The sequence below is a fragment of the Myxine glutinosa genome, chromosome 10 (genome assembly GCF_964187855.1).
Source record: "Myxine glutinosa chromosome 10, kmMyxGlut1.1, whole genome shotgun sequence".
Classification (NCBI taxonomy): Eukaryota; Metazoa; Chordata; class Myxini; order Myxiniformes; family Myxinidae; genus Myxine; species Myxine glutinosa.
The window spans coordinates 135444318-135462618 of NC_136270.1; the positions used below are offsets into that span (position 1 = coordinate 135444318).

The 18301-nt window shown below is 40.7% G+C and overlaps 1 protein-coding gene across 1 annotated transcript in view; it reads left to right on the top strand.

Annotated features, from left to right (window-relative positions):
* The first annotated feature begins 6624 nt into the window (after positions 1 to 6624).
* LOC137433739 (dnaJ homolog subfamily A member 2) overlaps positions 6625 to 18301 on the top strand; it is a 45741-nt gene continuing 34064 nt past the window's right edge. The window contains exon 1 of the mRNA XM_068126013.2: positions 6625 to 6809. Coding sequence (XP_067982114.2) covers positions 6732 to 6809 — 78 coding nt within the window. The 5' untranslated portion in view covers positions 6625 to 6731. The remainder of the gene's footprint in view (positions 6810 to 18301) is intronic.

Here is an 18301-nt window from a genome sequence, read left to right on the forward strand (position 1 = left end):
TTCGATCTCTCCAAGTCTCTGATTTTCGATCTCTCCAAATATCTGATTTTTGATCTCTCCAAATCTCTGATTTTCGATCTCTCCAAATCTCTGATTTTCGATCTCTCCAAATATCTGATTTTTGATCTCTCCAAATCTCTGATTTTCGATCTCTCCAAATCTCTGATTTTTAATCTCTCCAAATATCTGATTTTTGATCTCTCCAAATCTCTGATTTTCGATCTCTCCAAATCTCTGATTTTTAATCTCTCCAAATCTCTGATTTTTAATCTCTCCAAATCTCTGATTTTCGATCTCTCCAAATCTCTGATTTTCGATCTCTCCAAATCTCTGATTTTTAATCTCTCCAAATCTCTGATTTTCGATCTCTCCAAATCTCTGATTTTTAATCTCTCCAAATCTCTGATTTTTGATCTCTCCAAGTCTCTGATTTTCGATCTCTCCAAATCTCTGATTTTTAATCTCTCCAAATCTCTGATTTTTGATCTCTCCAAGTCTCTGATTTTCGATCTCTCCAAATCTCTGATTTTCGATCTCTCCAAATCTCTGATTTTCGATCTCTCCAAATCCCTGATTTTTAATCTCTCCAAATCTCTGATTTTCGATCTCTCCAAGTCTCTGATTTTCGATCTCTCCAAATATCTGATTTTTGATCTCTCCAAATCTCTGATTTTCGATCTCTCCAAATCTCTGATTTTTAATCTCTCCAAATCTCTGATTTTCGATCTCTCCAAATATCTGATTTTTGATCTCTCCAAGTCTCTGATTTTCGATCTCTCCAAATCTCTGATTTTCGATCTCTCCAATTCTCAGATTTTCGATCTCTCCAAATCCCTGATTTTTAATCTCTCCAAATCTCTGATTTTCGATCTCTCCAAGTCTCTGATTTTCGATCTCTCCAAATATCTGATTTTTGATCTCTCCAAATCTCTGATTTTCGATCTCTCCAAGTCTCTGATTTTTGATCTCTCCAAATCTCTAATTTTGGTTCTCTCCAAATATCTGATTTTCGATCTCTCCAAATCTCTGATTTTCGATCTCTCCAAGTCTCTGATTTTCGATCTCTCCAAGTCTCTAATTTTCGATCTCTCCAAATCTCTGATTTTCGATCTCTCCAAATCTCTGATTTTCGATCTCTCCAAATCTCTGATTTCTGATCTCTCCAAATCCCTGATTTTCGATCTCTCCAAATCTCTGATTTTCGATCTCTCCAAATCTCTGATTTTCGATCTCTCCAAGTCTCTAATTTTCGATCTCTCCAAATCTCTGATTTTCGATCTCTCCAAATCTCTGATTTTTAATCTCTCCAAATCTCTGATTTTCGATCTCTCCAAATCTCTGATTTTTGATCTCTCCAAATCTCTGATTTTCGATCTCTCCAAGTCTCTGATTTTTGATCTCTCCAAATCTCTAATTTTGGTTCTCTCCAAATATCTGATTTTCGATCTCTCCAAATCTCTGATTTTCGATCTCTCCAAGTCTCTGATTTTCGATCTCTCCAAGTCTCTAATTTTCGATCTCTCCAAATCTCTGATTTTCGATCTCTCCAAATCTCTGATTTTCGATCTCTCCAAATCTCTGATTTCTGATCTCTCCAAATCCCTGATTTTCGATCTCTCCAAATCTCTGATTTTCGATCTCTCCAAATCTCTGATTTTTAATCTCTCCAAATCTCTGATTTTCGATCTCTCCAAGTCTCTGATTTTCGATCTCTCCAAATCTCTGATTTTCGATCTCTCCAAATCTCTGATTTTCGATCTCTCCAAATCTCTGATTTTTAATCTCTCCAAATCTCTGATTTTCGATCTCTCCAAATCTCTGATTTTCGATCTCTCCAAATCTCTGATTTTCGATCTCTCCAAATCTCTGATTTTCGATCTCTCCAAATCTCTGATTTTCGATCTCTCCAAATCTCTGATTTTTAATCTCTCCAAATCTCTGATTTCTGATCTCTCCAAATCCCTGATTTTCGATCTCTCCAAATCTCTGATTTTCGATCTCTCCAAATCTCTGATTTTTAATCTCTCCAAATCTCTGATTTTCGATCTCTCCAAATCTCTTGATTTTCGATCTCTCCAAATCTCTGATTTTCGATCTCTCCAAATCTCTGATTTTCGATCTCTCCAAATCTCTGATTTTCGATCTCTCCAAATCTCTGATTTTCGATCTCTCCAAATCCCTGATTTTTAATCTCTCCAAATCTCTGATTTTCGATCTCTCCAAGTCTCTGATTTTCGATCTCTCCAAATCTCTGATTTTCGATCTCTCCAAATCTCTGATTTTCGATCTCTCCAAATCTCTGATTTTCGATCTCTCCAAATCCCTGATTTTTAATCTCTCCAAATATCTGATTTTTGATCTCTCCAAATCTCTGATTTTCGATCTCTCCAAATCTCTGATTTTCGATCTCTCCAAATCTCTGATTTTCGATCTCTCCAAATCTCTGATTTTCGATCTCTCCAAATCTCTGATTTTCGATCTCTCCAAATCCCTGATTTTTAATCTCTCCAAATCTCTGATTTTCGATCTCTCCAAGTCTCTGATTTTCGATCTCTCCAAATATCTGATTTTTGATCTCTCCAAATCTCTGATTTTCGATCTCTCCAAATCTCTGATTTTTAATCTCTCCAAATCTCTGATTTTCGATCTCTCCAAATATCTGATTTTTGATCTCTCCAAGTCTCTGATTTTCGATCTCTCCAAATCTCTGATTTTCGATCTCTCCAATTCTCAGATTTTCGATCTCTCCAAATCCCTGATTTTTAATCTCTCCAAATCTCTGATTTTCGATCTCTCCAAGTCTCTGATTTTCGATCTCTCCAAATATCTGATTTTCGATCTCTCCAAATCTCTGATTTTCGATCTCTCCAAATCTCTGATTTTTAATCTCTCCAAATCTCTGATTTTCGATCTCTCCAAATCTCTGATTTTCGATCTCTCCAAGTCTCTGATTTTCGATCTCTCCAAATATCTGATTTTCGATCTCTCCAAGTCTCTGATTTTCGATCTCTCCAAATATCTGATTTTTGATCTCTCCAAATCTCTGATTTTCGATCTCTCCAAATCTCTGATTTTCGATCTCTCCAAATCTCTGATTTTTAATCTCTCCAAATCTCTGATTTTCGATCTCTCCAAGTCTCTGATTTTCGATCTCTCCAAGTCTCTGATTTTCGATCTCTCCAAATCTCTGATTTTCGATCTCTCCAAATCTCTGATTTTTAATCTGTCCAAGTCTCTGATTTTCGATCTCTCCAAATATCTGATTTTTAATCTCTCCAAATCTCTGATTTTTGATCTCTCCAAGTCTCTGGTTTTCGATCTCTCCAAATCTCTGATTTTTAATCTCTCCAAATCTCTGATTTTCGATCTCTCCAAATCTCTGATTTTCGATCTCTCCAAATCTCTGATTTTTAATCTGTCCAAGTCTCTGATTTTCGATCTCTCCAAATATCTGATTTTTAATCTCTCCAAATCTCTGATTTTTGATCTCTCCAAGTCTCTGATTTTCGATCTCTCCAAATCTCTGATTTTTAATCTCTCCAAATCTCTGATTTTCGATCTCTCCAAGTCTCTGATTTTCGATCTCTCCAAGTCTCTGATTTTCGATCTCTCCAAATATCTGATTTTCGATCTCTCCAAATCTCTGATTTTTAATCTCTCCAAATCTCTGATTTTCGATCTCTCCAAATCTCTGATTTTCGATCTCTCCAAATATCTGATTTTTAATCTCTCCAAATCTCTGATTTTTGATCTCTCCAAGTCTCTGATTTTCGATCTCTCCAAATCTCTGATTTTTAATCTCTCCAAATCTCTGATTTTCGATCTCTCCAAGTCTCTGATTTTCGATCTCTCCAAGTCTCTGATTTTCGATCTCTCCAAATATCTGATTTTCGATCTCTCCAAATCTCTGATTTTTGATCTCTCCAAGTCTCTGATTTTCGATCTCTCCAAATCTCTGATTTTCGATCTCTCCAATTCTCAGATTTTCGATCTCTCCAAATCCCTGATTTTTAATCTCTCCAAATCTCTGATTTTCGATCTCTCCAAATATCTGATTTTTGATCTCTCCAAATCTCTGATTTTCGATCTCTCCAAGTCTCTGATTTTCGATCTCTCCAAATATCTGATTTTTGATCTCTCCAAATATCTGATTTTCGATCTCTCCAAGTCTCTGATTTTCGATCTCTCCAAATATCTGATTTTTGATCTCTCCAAATCTCTGATTTTTAATCTCTCCAAATCTCTGATTTTCGATCTCTCCAAATCTCTGATTTTCGATCTCTCCAAATCTCTGATTTTCGATCTCTCCAAATCTCTGATTTTCGATCTCTCCAAATCTCTGATTTTTGATCTCTCCAAATCTCTGATTTTCGATCTCTCCAAGTCTCTGATTTTCGATCTCTCCAAGTCTCTGATTTTCGATCTCTCCAAATCTCTGATTTTTAATCTCTCCAAATCTCTGATTTTCGATCTCTCCAAATCTCTGATTTTCGATCTCTCCAAATCTCTGATTTTCGGTCTCTCCAAATCTCTGATTTTCGATCTCTCCAAGTCTCTGATTTTCGATCTCTCCAAATCTCTGATTTTCGATCTCTCCAAATCTCTGATTTTTAATCTGTCCAAGTCTCTGATTTTCGATCTCTCCAAATATCTGATTTTTAATCTCTCCAAATCTCTGATTTTTGATCTCTCCAAGTCTCTGATTTTCGATCTCTCCAAATCTCTGATTTTTAATCTCTCCAAATCTCTGATTTTCGATCTCTCCAAGTCTCTGATTTTCGATCTCTCCAAGTCTCTGATTTTCGATCTCTCCAAATATCTGATTTTCGATCTCTCCAAATCTCTGATTTTCGATCTCTCCAAATATCTGATTTTTAATCTCTCCAAATCTCTGATTTTTGATCTCTCCAAGTCTCTGATTTTCGATCTCTCCAAATCTCTGATTTTTCGATCTCTCCAAATCTCTGATTTTCGATCTCTCCAAGTCTCTGATTTTCGATCTCTCCAAATCTCTGATTTTTAATCTCTCCAAATCTCTGATTTTTGATCTCTCCAAATCTCTGATTTTCGATCTCTCCAAATATCTGATTTTTAATCTCTCCAAATCTCTGATTTTTGATCTCTCCAAGTCTCTGATTTTCGATCTCTCCAAATCTCTGATTTTTCGATCTCTCCAAATCTCTGATTTTCGATCTCTCCAAGTCTCTGATTTTCGATCTCTCCAAATCTCTGATTTTTAATCTCTCCAAATCTCTGATTTTCGATCTCTCCAAATCTCTGATTTTTAATCTGTCCAAGTCTCTGATTTTCGATCTCTCCAAATATCTGATTTTTAATCTCTCCAAATCTCAGATTTTCGATCTCTCCAAATCTCTGATTTTTAATCTGTCCAAGTCTCTGATTTTCGATCTCTCCAAATATCTGATTTTTAATCTCTCCAAATCTCAGATTTTCGATCTCTCCAAATCTCTGATTTTTAATCTCTCCAAGTCTCTGATTTTCGATCTCTCCAAATCTCTGATTTTCGATCTCTCCAAATTCTCTCCAAATCTCTGATTTTTGATCTCTCCAAATCAGACTCGGCGTCAGAACAAATCTAATCGGGGGGCATTACGGGGGGGGGGGGGGGGCATAAACTGCCGTTCGAGAACTCAATCTATGATGTAAATGCTTGATAATAAGAGTTTGCCGTCAACAACCAACACACACACCAACCCAGTTCGAATTTAAAAACATGCTGCAAAGACACACACACACACACACACACACACACACACACACACACACACACACACACACACACACACACACACACTATAGCCTACGTGCAAGCCACGTCTTTCTCTTTCCCTCTGTCCCTCTCTCACACACACCACTGTGCACGTCATTTGAACGTCATTTGAAATAGACTGTATACTCCACTCTTAAAAAGCAGACAGACCCAAAAATCATTCAACATTTTGCGTAATAATCATGAAAACCAAGGCTGGCAAAGTTTGGCACCAAAGGCTTGGCCTGGGGATGGGGGAGAGGGAGGGGGGGGGGGGGACAATAATTCATTTGGGGGGGGCATGACCCGCGAATGCCCCCCCATGACGCCGACCCTGTCCAAATGTCTGATTGTCGATCTCTCCAAATTCTCTCCAAATCTCTAATGACGTATTCTAAATTTTAATTATGGCGTATTCTAAATAAGACAAGCACTGGTGGAATGAGCGCTTCCACCTTCTATAACTACAAGTCTGCTCATCTCAGGATCACCTCATCACCCTCAGCCCCGAATATGATGATGTTGATGACGATAATTAATTCGTCTTTAAAGCAAAACTTCCACTTGGTTGTGCTTTTGCCGGGAAGGCGTCGTTCTTATTTGGTGATTTTTAATTCCAACATTAAGTTTGCGTTGTTAACAAATTGAGGTGTATAATACAGTATACCTATAGCCACACTGGGCATCGACTTTTTTAAAGAAAGAAAAAGAATCGCCGTAGAGATGAAACAATAATACTGTATACCGGAACCTGCATTTATAATTCATTTTAACCATTTTGATAGTTAGTTATAAAACAACAACGTTTGATTTTGCATTCGGCATGCACACAATAAAAACAATTTGTTCAGTTCGCTTCCAAGGACATGAAAAAAATGAATGCCGGACGCCGTAATAGCGTTAAATGAGTGTCTCGCGACCCATGACGTAACCGCGTCGTAACGGTTGGCCTGGCACGGCGATGGCTGAGGTGCAAGATACCAGGTTGTACGAGTTGCTCGGCGTGTCGCCTGATGTTAGCGAACCGGATTTAAAAAAGGTGAGCGTGTGCGGTGTGCGCTTTGTTTGAGCCTGAGGTGAAGGAGCGAGTGTGTGTGCGTGGGATGCAAAGTGTGAGTGTTTATACTGTACCGGTACGTAACAAACTCGAATAACTGGTTTAGTTACGTCTTTGATAGCGCGGACCTATGGATGTGACTGAGTGTCCCGTTCATGAACGGTGTCCTAACCGGCGAGGCAGCTGATCCTCGCTACTCACCTCACCTCACCACACCACACCACACCACACCACACCACACACAGAACGTTCTTTGTCCTGCTCGACTGCCATAACTATGTTATATGTACTACACTAGCGTGACTCGGCGCTCTCCGCACACCTCACCACACGTCGTTTCAGAGGGATAGGGATCTTTGACTTTGACCATTTCGGTGTCTTTTGGGTCTTCGGGGTCTTTTGGGTCTTCATTGTGTTTTTGGTCTTCAGGGCCATTTGGGTCTTCAGAATCGTTTGGATCCTCTGGGCCTTTAAGGATATTTTGGGTCTCTGGGGTGTTTTGGGTCTTCGGGGTCTTTGGAATCTTCGGGGTCTTTTGGGTCTTTGGTGTCTTCAGGGGCTTTTAGGTCTTTTGGGTCTTTTGGTTCCTCTGGGTCTTTAAGGGTCTTTGGGGCATTTTGGTTATTCTGGGTATAAAGGGTCTTTTTTTTTTTTTTTTTTTTTTTTTTGTATACAAGATCGAGGCTCGTGAAAGAGCTAACATTAATCACACAAAAAGACAAACCGACACACAAAACACAAAAAACAAGGGGAGCGGCAGACAAGATGGGGAGAGAGGGGGAAGGACACAAAAGAGAGGGGGGAAGAGGGGGAAGGACACAAACACAACATTTGAGAGCAGAGACATCGGGAGGACTTGGGGGGAGGTGGGAGAGGAATAAAACATATGAACACTGCAAGGACTCTGGGGTGAATTACCAGGGGTAGAAAAGATCAAGGTTTTCGATGGGGGAAGATAAGAGATGGTGGTGAACAGCTGTTTTAAAGACCTGGAGGGAGGAGTGGGATTGAAGGGAGTGGGGGAGTTTGTTCCAGAGGTGGAAGAAAAGGGGAATGAAAGAGTGAAGGTGAGCAGAGAGCCTAGACTTTGGCAGTTTAACCATAAGAGGGTTGCAGGCAGATCTTGTGCGACCTGAAGGAATATTGGGGTGACAGAGCACAGAGAGAGCTGGGGGAGCAAGGCCGGAGAGGAGTCGGTAGAAGACAGAAAGACCACCAACCTGCCTGCAGTGAGTGAGTGAAAGGCCCTCAGTGTTGACTACATCGCAGGAGATTCCAATGATTCTGAAAGCTTTGGCCTCAACAGCGTGAAGCCGAGCAAGGTGTGAGGCAGGAGCACCAGCCCAGAGGGGGGAACAGTATTCCATTGAGCTGCGGATGAAAGCCTTGTATGTGGTGAGGAGCTCAGGTGTGCCAAGGAAGGACTTCGCACGACGGAGGATGCCCAGTCGGCGACTGGCTTTGGAGGCCAGCTTGGAAATGTGGTTTTCCCAAGAAAGATCATGGCAGATAGTGAGACCCAAAAGCTTGAGCGACAGAACTTCTTGGAGAGGATTGTTGAGAAAGTAGATGGGAGGGTTGTCCAGTCGGTCCTTTCGGAGAGACATTGTAAGAGTGTGAGATTTGTCAGGATTGAAAGACAGGTTCCACTTGTTTGACCAGTCTGTGATTTTGTCCAGGTCTGCAGAGAGTGAGGAGGCTGCAGACTGCCGATCTGAGGGATGAGGAATGGAGCGACAGAGAGTAGAGTCGTCAGCAAAGAGATAGAGAGGATTTTCAAGAGAGTCAGAGAGATCATTGATGAAGACCAGAAAAAGCACAGGGCCCAGAACACTACCTTGGGGAACTCCAGCCTGAACAGGAAGAGGAGATGAGAGAAACCCATTCAGGGCCACACGTTGACTACGACCAGAGAGGAAGTCCGCCAGCCATGCGTGGAGATTTCCATGGATACCAAAGGAGGAGAGTTTGGTGAGCAGAGCAGGGTGCCAGACCGTATCGAAGGCACGTGAAATGTAAGTGAAATGTGAAATGCGTGAAATGCACGTGAAATGCACGTGAAATTTAAGGGTCTTCGGGGTGTTTTGGGTCTTCGGGGTGTTTTGGGTCTTCGGGGTGTTTTGGGTCTTCGGGGTGTTTTGAGTCTTCGGGGTGTTTTGGGTCTTCGGTGATTATGTACCTACGTCAACCAGAAAGGTGGTCAAATAAGGGGAAATTGACTTTATTACCATGGTAAACAGCCAGGTGCTGTTAATAGGCCCCTGGCACATAGGAAAAAGAATGTGGTGGAGGTCGTGCTGAGAGTTGATACAGCTAATGTGGAGGCAATGAGTGGGAGAAGTGAGGAAGTGGTGGAAATGTTAAAGATGCGTGTTGTGTGCAGGACCCGAGATGGATAGGTCAAAAAGCAAGGACGATTGGTACAGGACAGGGAGAGGTACACGCTATCCTGGTCAGGATGGAAAGGGACTAAACGGGTTTTCTGTGTGCTAGTTGCAGGAAGGTTTATACACAAAGTTCTGTCACACTCGAGATATAGCGCGAGAATCGTGAAATTGAAGTTTATAACTCGTCAGATTATGTACCACAATTACATGTAGTCGAGGATAGAAGAAAATTTGGGGAAGGGTTAGAGGTGGTGCTAAAAAAAGTAGATATTTCTGACAAGTCAATGGCAGGTGAGGTCTTAACGGTCACTTTTTGAATTCGGGCATTAATAAGGTGTGCTTGTCCAATAACCCCCCCCACTGGGGTGTTCAGAAATTATATGGTGTGAATTTTTTTTTTTTTCAAAAACGCATACCCTCTAATTTTGTGCGGTTGGACATTATGAACAAATGTGACAACTTTCAGGTGGATCAGTATACATTAAGTGACAGCTCAAGTCATATGTAGAAATGAAAAAAGAACCAATTTTTCGGAAAACTAGTGATTTAATATAGCTTTCAATGCTTTACTTTTTAAATCATTTAATTACTCAAAAACATATTTTTCAATTAAGAAAATTATAAGTCATATGTCAAATGTTTTCACATGATAGAAACCACTGTCTTTATCATATTAAGTAGATATCATTAGGTTGTGTTGTCCTCAAAGAAATGTTTTTTCAGTGGCTTTCTGATCAATTTCCTGTGTTGTTCTACCACTTGGAAGATGAGCTGACGCTGTTCTTCATCATGAGTGAGGGCAAGGTTGAAATCTGTAGCCAACTTTATGGCACGTTCAGCACAATCATTGACCACACGTAGTGCAGAAACTTTTTCTTGGGCAAGAATATAGTCTTGATTCGAGCTCCATGTTTCAGGATCGCTTTTAAGGAACTCCTTTGACAACTTCAGAGCACAGAAGAGATTGAGAGACCTTCTTGTCACAAACTCAGCTAGCTGCCTCCCTTTGAATGCGTGACTGGCAGGAACATGAACTCTTCTCACATCTTCTTTCATCTCAGGGTTTTCTAAGGAGTTTACCACATCCTTTTTCACCTCCACTGCAATTTTGTCAGAGAAGAGAACTAAGCCAACCAAATCTTCACTCAAATACCATAGATGACTCCTCAATTTTGACAGAGCCGTCTTGGCAACCTTTTAATCGACTTCAGAGTAGTCTTCCATAGCCTGAAGAAGGTGTAAGTCATTGGAAGGTGCATTGCAAGTATCATTTGCAGTGAACCATGCTTTTACATACAAGGTGACTGTGAAGAGACAAATACGTCTTAGTGACTGGAATTCATGTGCAGATAGCTGAAACTTGTCGCGAAAACAGGATATCTTGAGGCAGTATATGCCTTTAGCCATCCAGCGTGCACGATGGTATGCTCCAGGTGGGCTGAACTTTACATGTCCTTCCACATTATCCCCAAGTGTGATGAGAGCCAGTCTAATGAATTCCAAATAGTCATCTCTTGGCTGTTTGTCCATTAGTTGACTGCGAAGAAAAGTTATTGCAGAGTCGCGATTGTTTTCAAACCAAACCTTTTCACTGCCATCAAGGCTTGTGGCAAGTGATGCAAACTTGCTTGTGTCAATGGAAGTCCAATGCTTCTTAAAGCGACCGAAAATGCCAATTTGTGGTCCAGATGCAACAAAGAATGTGTCAAATACAGCTGAAGCAATGATTTCAAATATGTGATGCCGACAAGCCAAAAACAGTAGGCGTTTGTTTAAGGCATTTTGAATGATTGTGATTGCACCCATATGGAGTCCTGTATTTGTGCTTGTTGTGTCAAAACATAATCCAGCAAGCCATTCAGACACACCATCCCATTCATTGATGAACTTAATGACTGCTTCTCCCATCAGGATTCCAGTACCAGATTGAAGTTTTGGAATGCCAAGAAGCTTTTCTACGTCTTTTCCAGATACAACAACAGGCAAACGATCAGCCATTGTACCATCATTGTCTGGCATCAGCTTGCCATCAAAATGTACAACAAGAGGCGTATCAGGCGAAAAGTTTTCCTGAATAGTTTCTCCAATTGACTTGCGGACTGTCCTTCGAGCTTCATAAAGTGAAGTTGTTGACAGTGTCAGTCTGCTTACAGGGACCCCAGCAGCTTTCAGTGCAGGACCAATGATGTGCATTGCTTCACGTGGTGTAGTTCCAGTTCTATCCAAACTTGCTGCAACTAAAGGGTCTTCTACGATGCAACGTTTGTCCAACTTCATAGTCATTGGAGTTGTTGCTCCTGATGTTTCAGGCGTATCGATTTGTTTTGAGAAATATTTGTTAATCTCCACAGGCTCATCATTTGCAGATTCTTCACCTGTTGATTGTGATGAATCATCCAGCACTTCATTAGGGTTCATCACCATCTCTTTTTTTGCTTCCTGTTCTTTTTCAATGCGCATCATCTCTTCACCTTGTCGTTTCTGTCGTTTCTCTTCTCGCTTTTTGAACTGCAAGTCTTCTCCGGTCATTATCATCTTCCTGGGTCCTTGTTGATCTTAAAGGAACTCAAAATCCTGTGGAATTTTGATATAAAGCTGTTCAGAATTAGCATGTGATAGATCAAATAGCTGATTCAGTTCATGGCTAAAATCAGTCTCCAATTGACCCTGCCTCTCCGTTCGCCGTGCCTTGTTTTTCCTAAGAAGGACATACTCCTCATAGAAAGCTTTAAGTTTTGCAATTGCATTTGGTTTGTGCTTTGTGGGAATGTTAGCCATATGCCAAAACTGAAGTACATCATCAAAGACATTTGAACAGCTTCTTGGAACATCCAGTTTGTTGATCTTCAAATCGAAGAACAGATGACATAATACTTGACGATTGGTGGGTAATTGATTGCCCTCAAGTGCCGGAATCATTTCTCCCAGCAACCAAATGCTGAGAGAATCCCTTGTTTGATAACCTGCTGCAACTGCTGCACTCATCATTGATTGATTACTGCAAAAAAGGGAAAAAGAGAAACTTTATTTTTATACAAATATCAAATTCTTGCATAATAACATATATAATATGCAATACATTGTATAATGTATAGTGTATACTTATACATAAGCGTTACAACGTATATATATTATATAATATATATGTTAGCTCATTCAAAACTTTGGGTCTGTTGAGCTGTCACTTAATTATAATGGATTGACTTGAAATTTTTGCCAGGTGTTTATTACCTGCTTCCTCATGTTTTGAGCACCTATGCATATCAAATTTCAGATTTTGTTTTTTTTTCTGAACACCCTACCCCCCCCTCTCCCCACTTTCCCCTCAGAAGTAAGGCAATTTTTATGGCATAGCCCTTGGGCAACGCTGTCTAGAACAGTTTGTCCCTATGCATGCATGTTTGTATGCATGTATGTATGTCCATCACAAACATACACTAATTAGAGCTGAGGATCTGGTTACATGACAGGGGAGATGTGATGTCATTACGGCGTACGGCGGCTAACTCCACACTCCACCATTTTGATTTATATGCTGTTCAGGTCGAACATATTGTCGACCATATCGTCGAACCTGTCATATATCACAATCACCATGCTCTCGCTTCACATTTTTTTATTCAGTGTGAAACGCAAACAAACCGATTGCTAAAATGACCAAATATTGAAAGCATCTACGGGTCTTCCATCGACACAGTACGTAAAGGCCTTCATGCCTACATGGCTCACCTTCAGGCCGCTTCGGACAAATTAGCCCAGGTTTCTTTGGCTGGTTAAAATTTTTTTCCTGTTTATCATCACGTTTTTTTCAAAAACGTGGGTAGGGAGGGAGGGAGGGGTTTTTTTTTTTTTTTTTTGTTAAAGTGAAATTTTAATGGATTATTCAACGCACAATATGTTTTTTTAAAAAATATACTTGATCGGACATACATGATGAATCATGTTATGATTTCTAAACTAGGAAACCTTCATATGTACGCACTGATACGATTCAAATAAAGAAAATAAAGAAACCACTGTCACATCGAGTTCTGTTTACTTTTAATATTTGCTGATACATATAACAATGGCAGACCAAAACTTCGGCTTTTAAGAATAATGTCCGGTTGCCATACATGTATCTATCAGCAGCTATTGCCATAGCATTCATACATATCGAAAGCATTATGCTCATTGGTCTTCTGTTGGTTTGGCTGATCCAGGACAGTAATAACGAACTCAATGAAATTTCCAAGGGTATTGATGACATCTGCCAATGTTGAATCTCTAGCTGCAACATGGGTCATAGTCTTTTTATCTCCCACTGAGATGTTTACCACTCCATTGGTGTCCTCAACACCTGAAAAAGAAAAATCACTATAAAATATACTTGTATATTGTCTACCATACTGTTTACCTATCAGCCAAGCCACAAACATCAAGGTTCAAACAACAAAAATGTGGGGAAAAATTGTACATTGAAAAAAAAAGAGACACACACACACACACACACACACACACACACACACACACACACACACACACACCCTTTCACAACTAATAATTGCAAGTATTCATCAGTCTCAGATGAAATTCAGTGTTTTGTACTGAAATTGTGTTTTTTCCAAGTCTGGATTTGGTTTGGAATTTTGAACCACCCGGGAATGAAAACTAGAAATACAGATCTGGGATCCCAGTGCAGATACATCGACAGATTTTAGTTTAGAACAGAACTGGAGTCCAACATTTCCCACCATTCTTTATGAATAAAATAAGGAAGCGCACACCCCATTTATCAGAAGCAAAACCTTGCGGTCCATGTGAATGGCGAGTGAGGGGGAAAACCCGCACACACTAAATATTCAACAACAACAACGTACATTAAAACGGTTATATTTCTTATCGAGCGTTCCCGACACGAGCTCATAATACAGTTCGTCTAGAGTGATATTTTCTGGCACTTTGACACCAACCCACGCCTTTAGGACACTGGACGTTCGCCGAATTTGGCAAACAACGAACGGCATTTTCTGTCAAACTGTCGCGCACATGTAACTTGGCTCAGACAGTACGCGAGCACATACAAAATTCGAATCTGTTCCACTGAGCGGGAACGGATTTTACTGACTTCGTGAGCAAAAAAAACAGAAGAAGATTTTTTAGGGGCGGGCGACTTTTATGGGGTGGGCGGCGATGATAAATAGGATTTTTTTTTTAACCAGCCTTAATACAGTAGTGACGTTTTTGTAATAATATAATAATAATGTTAGTAATACTAATATAGTAAATGTAATCGTAACACTACAATCCCTTTGTCGTGACTGCAAAGTTACTGGATTGAAGCGGTGTATGTTTCATGACTATTTGAAGCGGTATTCTGATAATTCTGATTACTGCTAACAAGCCGTAACTAATTTGTTTGGGTTGGGGGGGGAGGGGTGGTGGTTGGTATGGTGTGGTGTGGGGTGGGGGAAGGTTGGGGTGTAGGGGAGAAAGTTGAGAGGGGGGAGAAGGAAGTTGGGAGTTGGAGGTTGGTGGAGGGGAGGGGAGTGGGGGGGGGGGGGGAGGGTAGGAGGGAGGGAAGGAGTTGGAGGGGGGTGGGGGGAGGAGGGAGTTGAAGGTAGGTAGGTGGGTGGGGGGGGGGGGGTTATTCGTTTCCATGGTGACAATCTCTTCATTTCCATGGTGACAGCCAGCTTAGAGACTTACAGAGCAAAACATTTAATACTTGCATTATTTGCTAACTGGTATCCCTACCCAGGTAATACTATGCTCTTTAACAAAAGTATCAAACAAGCCTGGCTACGCCGCTGTTGGATTTATTGGACATTTTCTGTATTGGACATTAAAGATTATATATATATATACACACGCGAGTTGTCAGTGCAGATGAGAGCCAATTTTGTCTTTGAGTTGGAAGGTCGATGACAGATACAATCTTTATGATGAGGCAGATTAAAGAGGAAGTTATACCACGTGTTTGTTGATCTTGAGAAGGCATATGATCAAGTACCAAGGGTGGTTGTGGAATCCGCATTTAGGAGACGGGGTAACAGAGGATTTGGTGAAGGTAGTTGTGTCAACGTATGAGGCCAAGAACATGAGTAATAACTAGTGCAGGATGTAGTCATGTGAAGGTTTACATCAGGGATCGGTGTTGAAGCCCTTACCTTTTGTACTAGTTACAGAAGTGCTTACGAAAGAGGTGAAGCGTGAAGGTAGGATTCCCATGGGAACTATTACATGCAGATGATCTCATGTTGACAGCAAGAACAGACAGAATTGGAGGCGAAGGAGATGTTTCATATGTTTCATATGTTGAAGGGAGGAATGGAGGGTGAATCTAGATGAGACAAAACTGATGGTTAGTGGTGAAGAAAGAAAGTGGGACATGGCCTTGTGTGACCTGTGTTAAAGGTCAAATTATATTCGGTGTTTTGTGGAAAAGGTGGAGTCATCGGAAATGCGTTCGAGTTGAGGTAAGTTTGGGTAGAGTGTTTGGTCGTTTCAGATGTAAAAAGTGCATGAATGGAAAATAAGAAACAGAGGACATGTTACATGGGCTAGTGGAGTATGAGGTTTAAAATCTGGAAAAGGTTTCGAGTTCTTGTTATGTGGGAGATCCGTTTGATGCAGGTGGTGGAACGGATTTATCTGTGAGGACTACGATAAGGTAGCATGGAATAAGTGGAGTGAGTTGAGGGGCATGTTAACAAACAAATATACCCCAAGCAATGTCAAAAGTGGAGTCCATTTATCCTGTATTCGACGAGTTTTGGTGTACAGTAGTGAGAGATGGGTAACGAGGGTAGAAGAAGAGGACAGAGCTCTAAGGATTATGAGATTGATATGTGGGGCAACACGAAAGGGTAAAGCAGAGGAGTGTGGACAAAATAAAGAGGCTCAAAGTTATTAATACTGAGGAAGAGAAGATTAATGTGGATTGGACATGCGGAGAGGAAGAGAAGATTAATGTGGATTAGACATTTGGAGAGGAAGAGAACATTGATATGGATGAGACATGTGGAAAGGAAGAGGAGAAGATTAATATGGATTGGACATGTGGAGAGGAAGAGGAGAAGATTAATGTGGATTGGACATGTGGAGAGGAAGAGTAGAAGATTAATGTGGATTGGACATGTGGAGAGGAAGAGAACATTGTTATGGATTAGACATGTGGAGAGGAAGAGGAGAAGATTAATGTGGATTGGACATGTGGAGAGGAAGAGAACATTGATTGGATTATACATGTGGAGAGGAAGAGAACATTGATATGGATTGGACATGTGGAGAGGAAGAGGAGAAGATTAATGTGGATTGGACATGCGGAGAGGAAGAGAACATTGTTATGGATTAGACATGTGGAGAGGAAGAGAACATTGATATGGATTAGACATGTGGAGAGGAAGAGGAGAAGATTAATATGGATTGGACATGTGGAGAGGAAGAGGAGAAGATTAATGTGGATTGGACATGCGGAGAGGAAGAGGAGAAGATTAATATGGATTGGACATGTGGAGAGGAAGAGGAGAAGATTAATATGGATTGGACATGTGGAGAGGAAGAGGAGAAGATTAATATGGATTGGACATGTGGAGAGGAAGAGGAGAAGATTAATGTGGATTGGACATGTGGAGAGGAAGAGAACATTGATATGGATTAGACATGTGGAGAGGAAGAGAACATTGATATGGATTAGACATGTGGAGAGGAAGAGGAGAAGATTAATATGGATTGGACATGTGGAGAGGAAGAGGAGAAGATTAATGTGGATTGGACATGTGGAGAGGAAGAGAACATTGATATGGATTAGACATGTGGAGAGGAAGAGAACATTGATATGGATTAGACATGTGGAGAGGAAGAGAACATTGATATGGATTAGACATGTGGAGAGGAAGAGGAGAAGATTAATGTGGATTGGACATGCGGCGAGGAAGAGAAGATTAATGTGGATTGGACATTTGGAGAGGAAGAGAACATTGATATGGATGAGACATGTGGAAAGGAAGAGAACATTGATATGGATTAGACATGTGGAGAGGAAGAGGAGAAGATTAATGTGGATTGGACATGCGGCGAGGAAGAGAAGATTAATGTGGATTGGACATGCGGCGAGGAAGAGAAGATTAATGTGGATTAGACATTTGGAGAGGAAGAGAACATTGATATGGATGAGACATGTGGAAAGGAAGAGGAGAAGATTAATATGGATTGGACATGTGGAGAGGAAGAGGAGAAGATTAATGTGGATTGGACATGTGGAGAGGAAGAGAACATTGATATGGATTAGACATGTGGAGAGGAAGAGAACATTGATATGGATTAGACATGTGGAGAGGAAGAGGAGAAGATTAATGTGGATTGGACATGCGGAGAGGAAGAGAACATTGTTATGGATTAGACATGTGGAGAGGAAGAGAACATTGATATGGATTAGACATGTGGAGAGGAAGAGGAGAAGATTAATGTGGATTGGACATGCGGAGAGGAAGAGAACATTGATATGGATTAGACATGTGGAGAGGAAGAGAACATTGATATGGATTAGACATGTGGAGAGGAAGAGGAGAAGATTAATATGGATTGGACATGTGGAGAGGAAGAGGAGAAGATTAATGTGGATTGGACATGTGGAGAGGAAGAGAACATTGATATGGATTAGACATGTGGAGAGGAAGAGGAGAAGATTCATATGGATTAGACACGTGGAGAGGAAGAGGAGAAGATTAATGTGGATTGGACATGTGGAGAGGAAGAGAAGATTAATGTGGATTGGACATGTGGAGAGGAAGAGAACATTGATATGGATTAAACATGTGGAGAGGAACAGGAGAAGATTCATATGGATTGGACATGTGGAGAGGAAGAGAACATTAATGTGGATTGGACATGTGGAGAGGAAGAGGAGAAGATTAATGTGGATTGGACATGTGGAGAGGAAGAGAACATTGATATGGATTAGACATGTGGAGAGGAACAGGAGAAGATTAATGTGGATTGGACATGTGGAGAGGAAGAGGAGAAGATTAATGTGGATTGGACATGCGGAGAGGAAGAGGAGAAGAATGTGGATTAGACATGTGGAGAGGAAGAGAACATTGATAT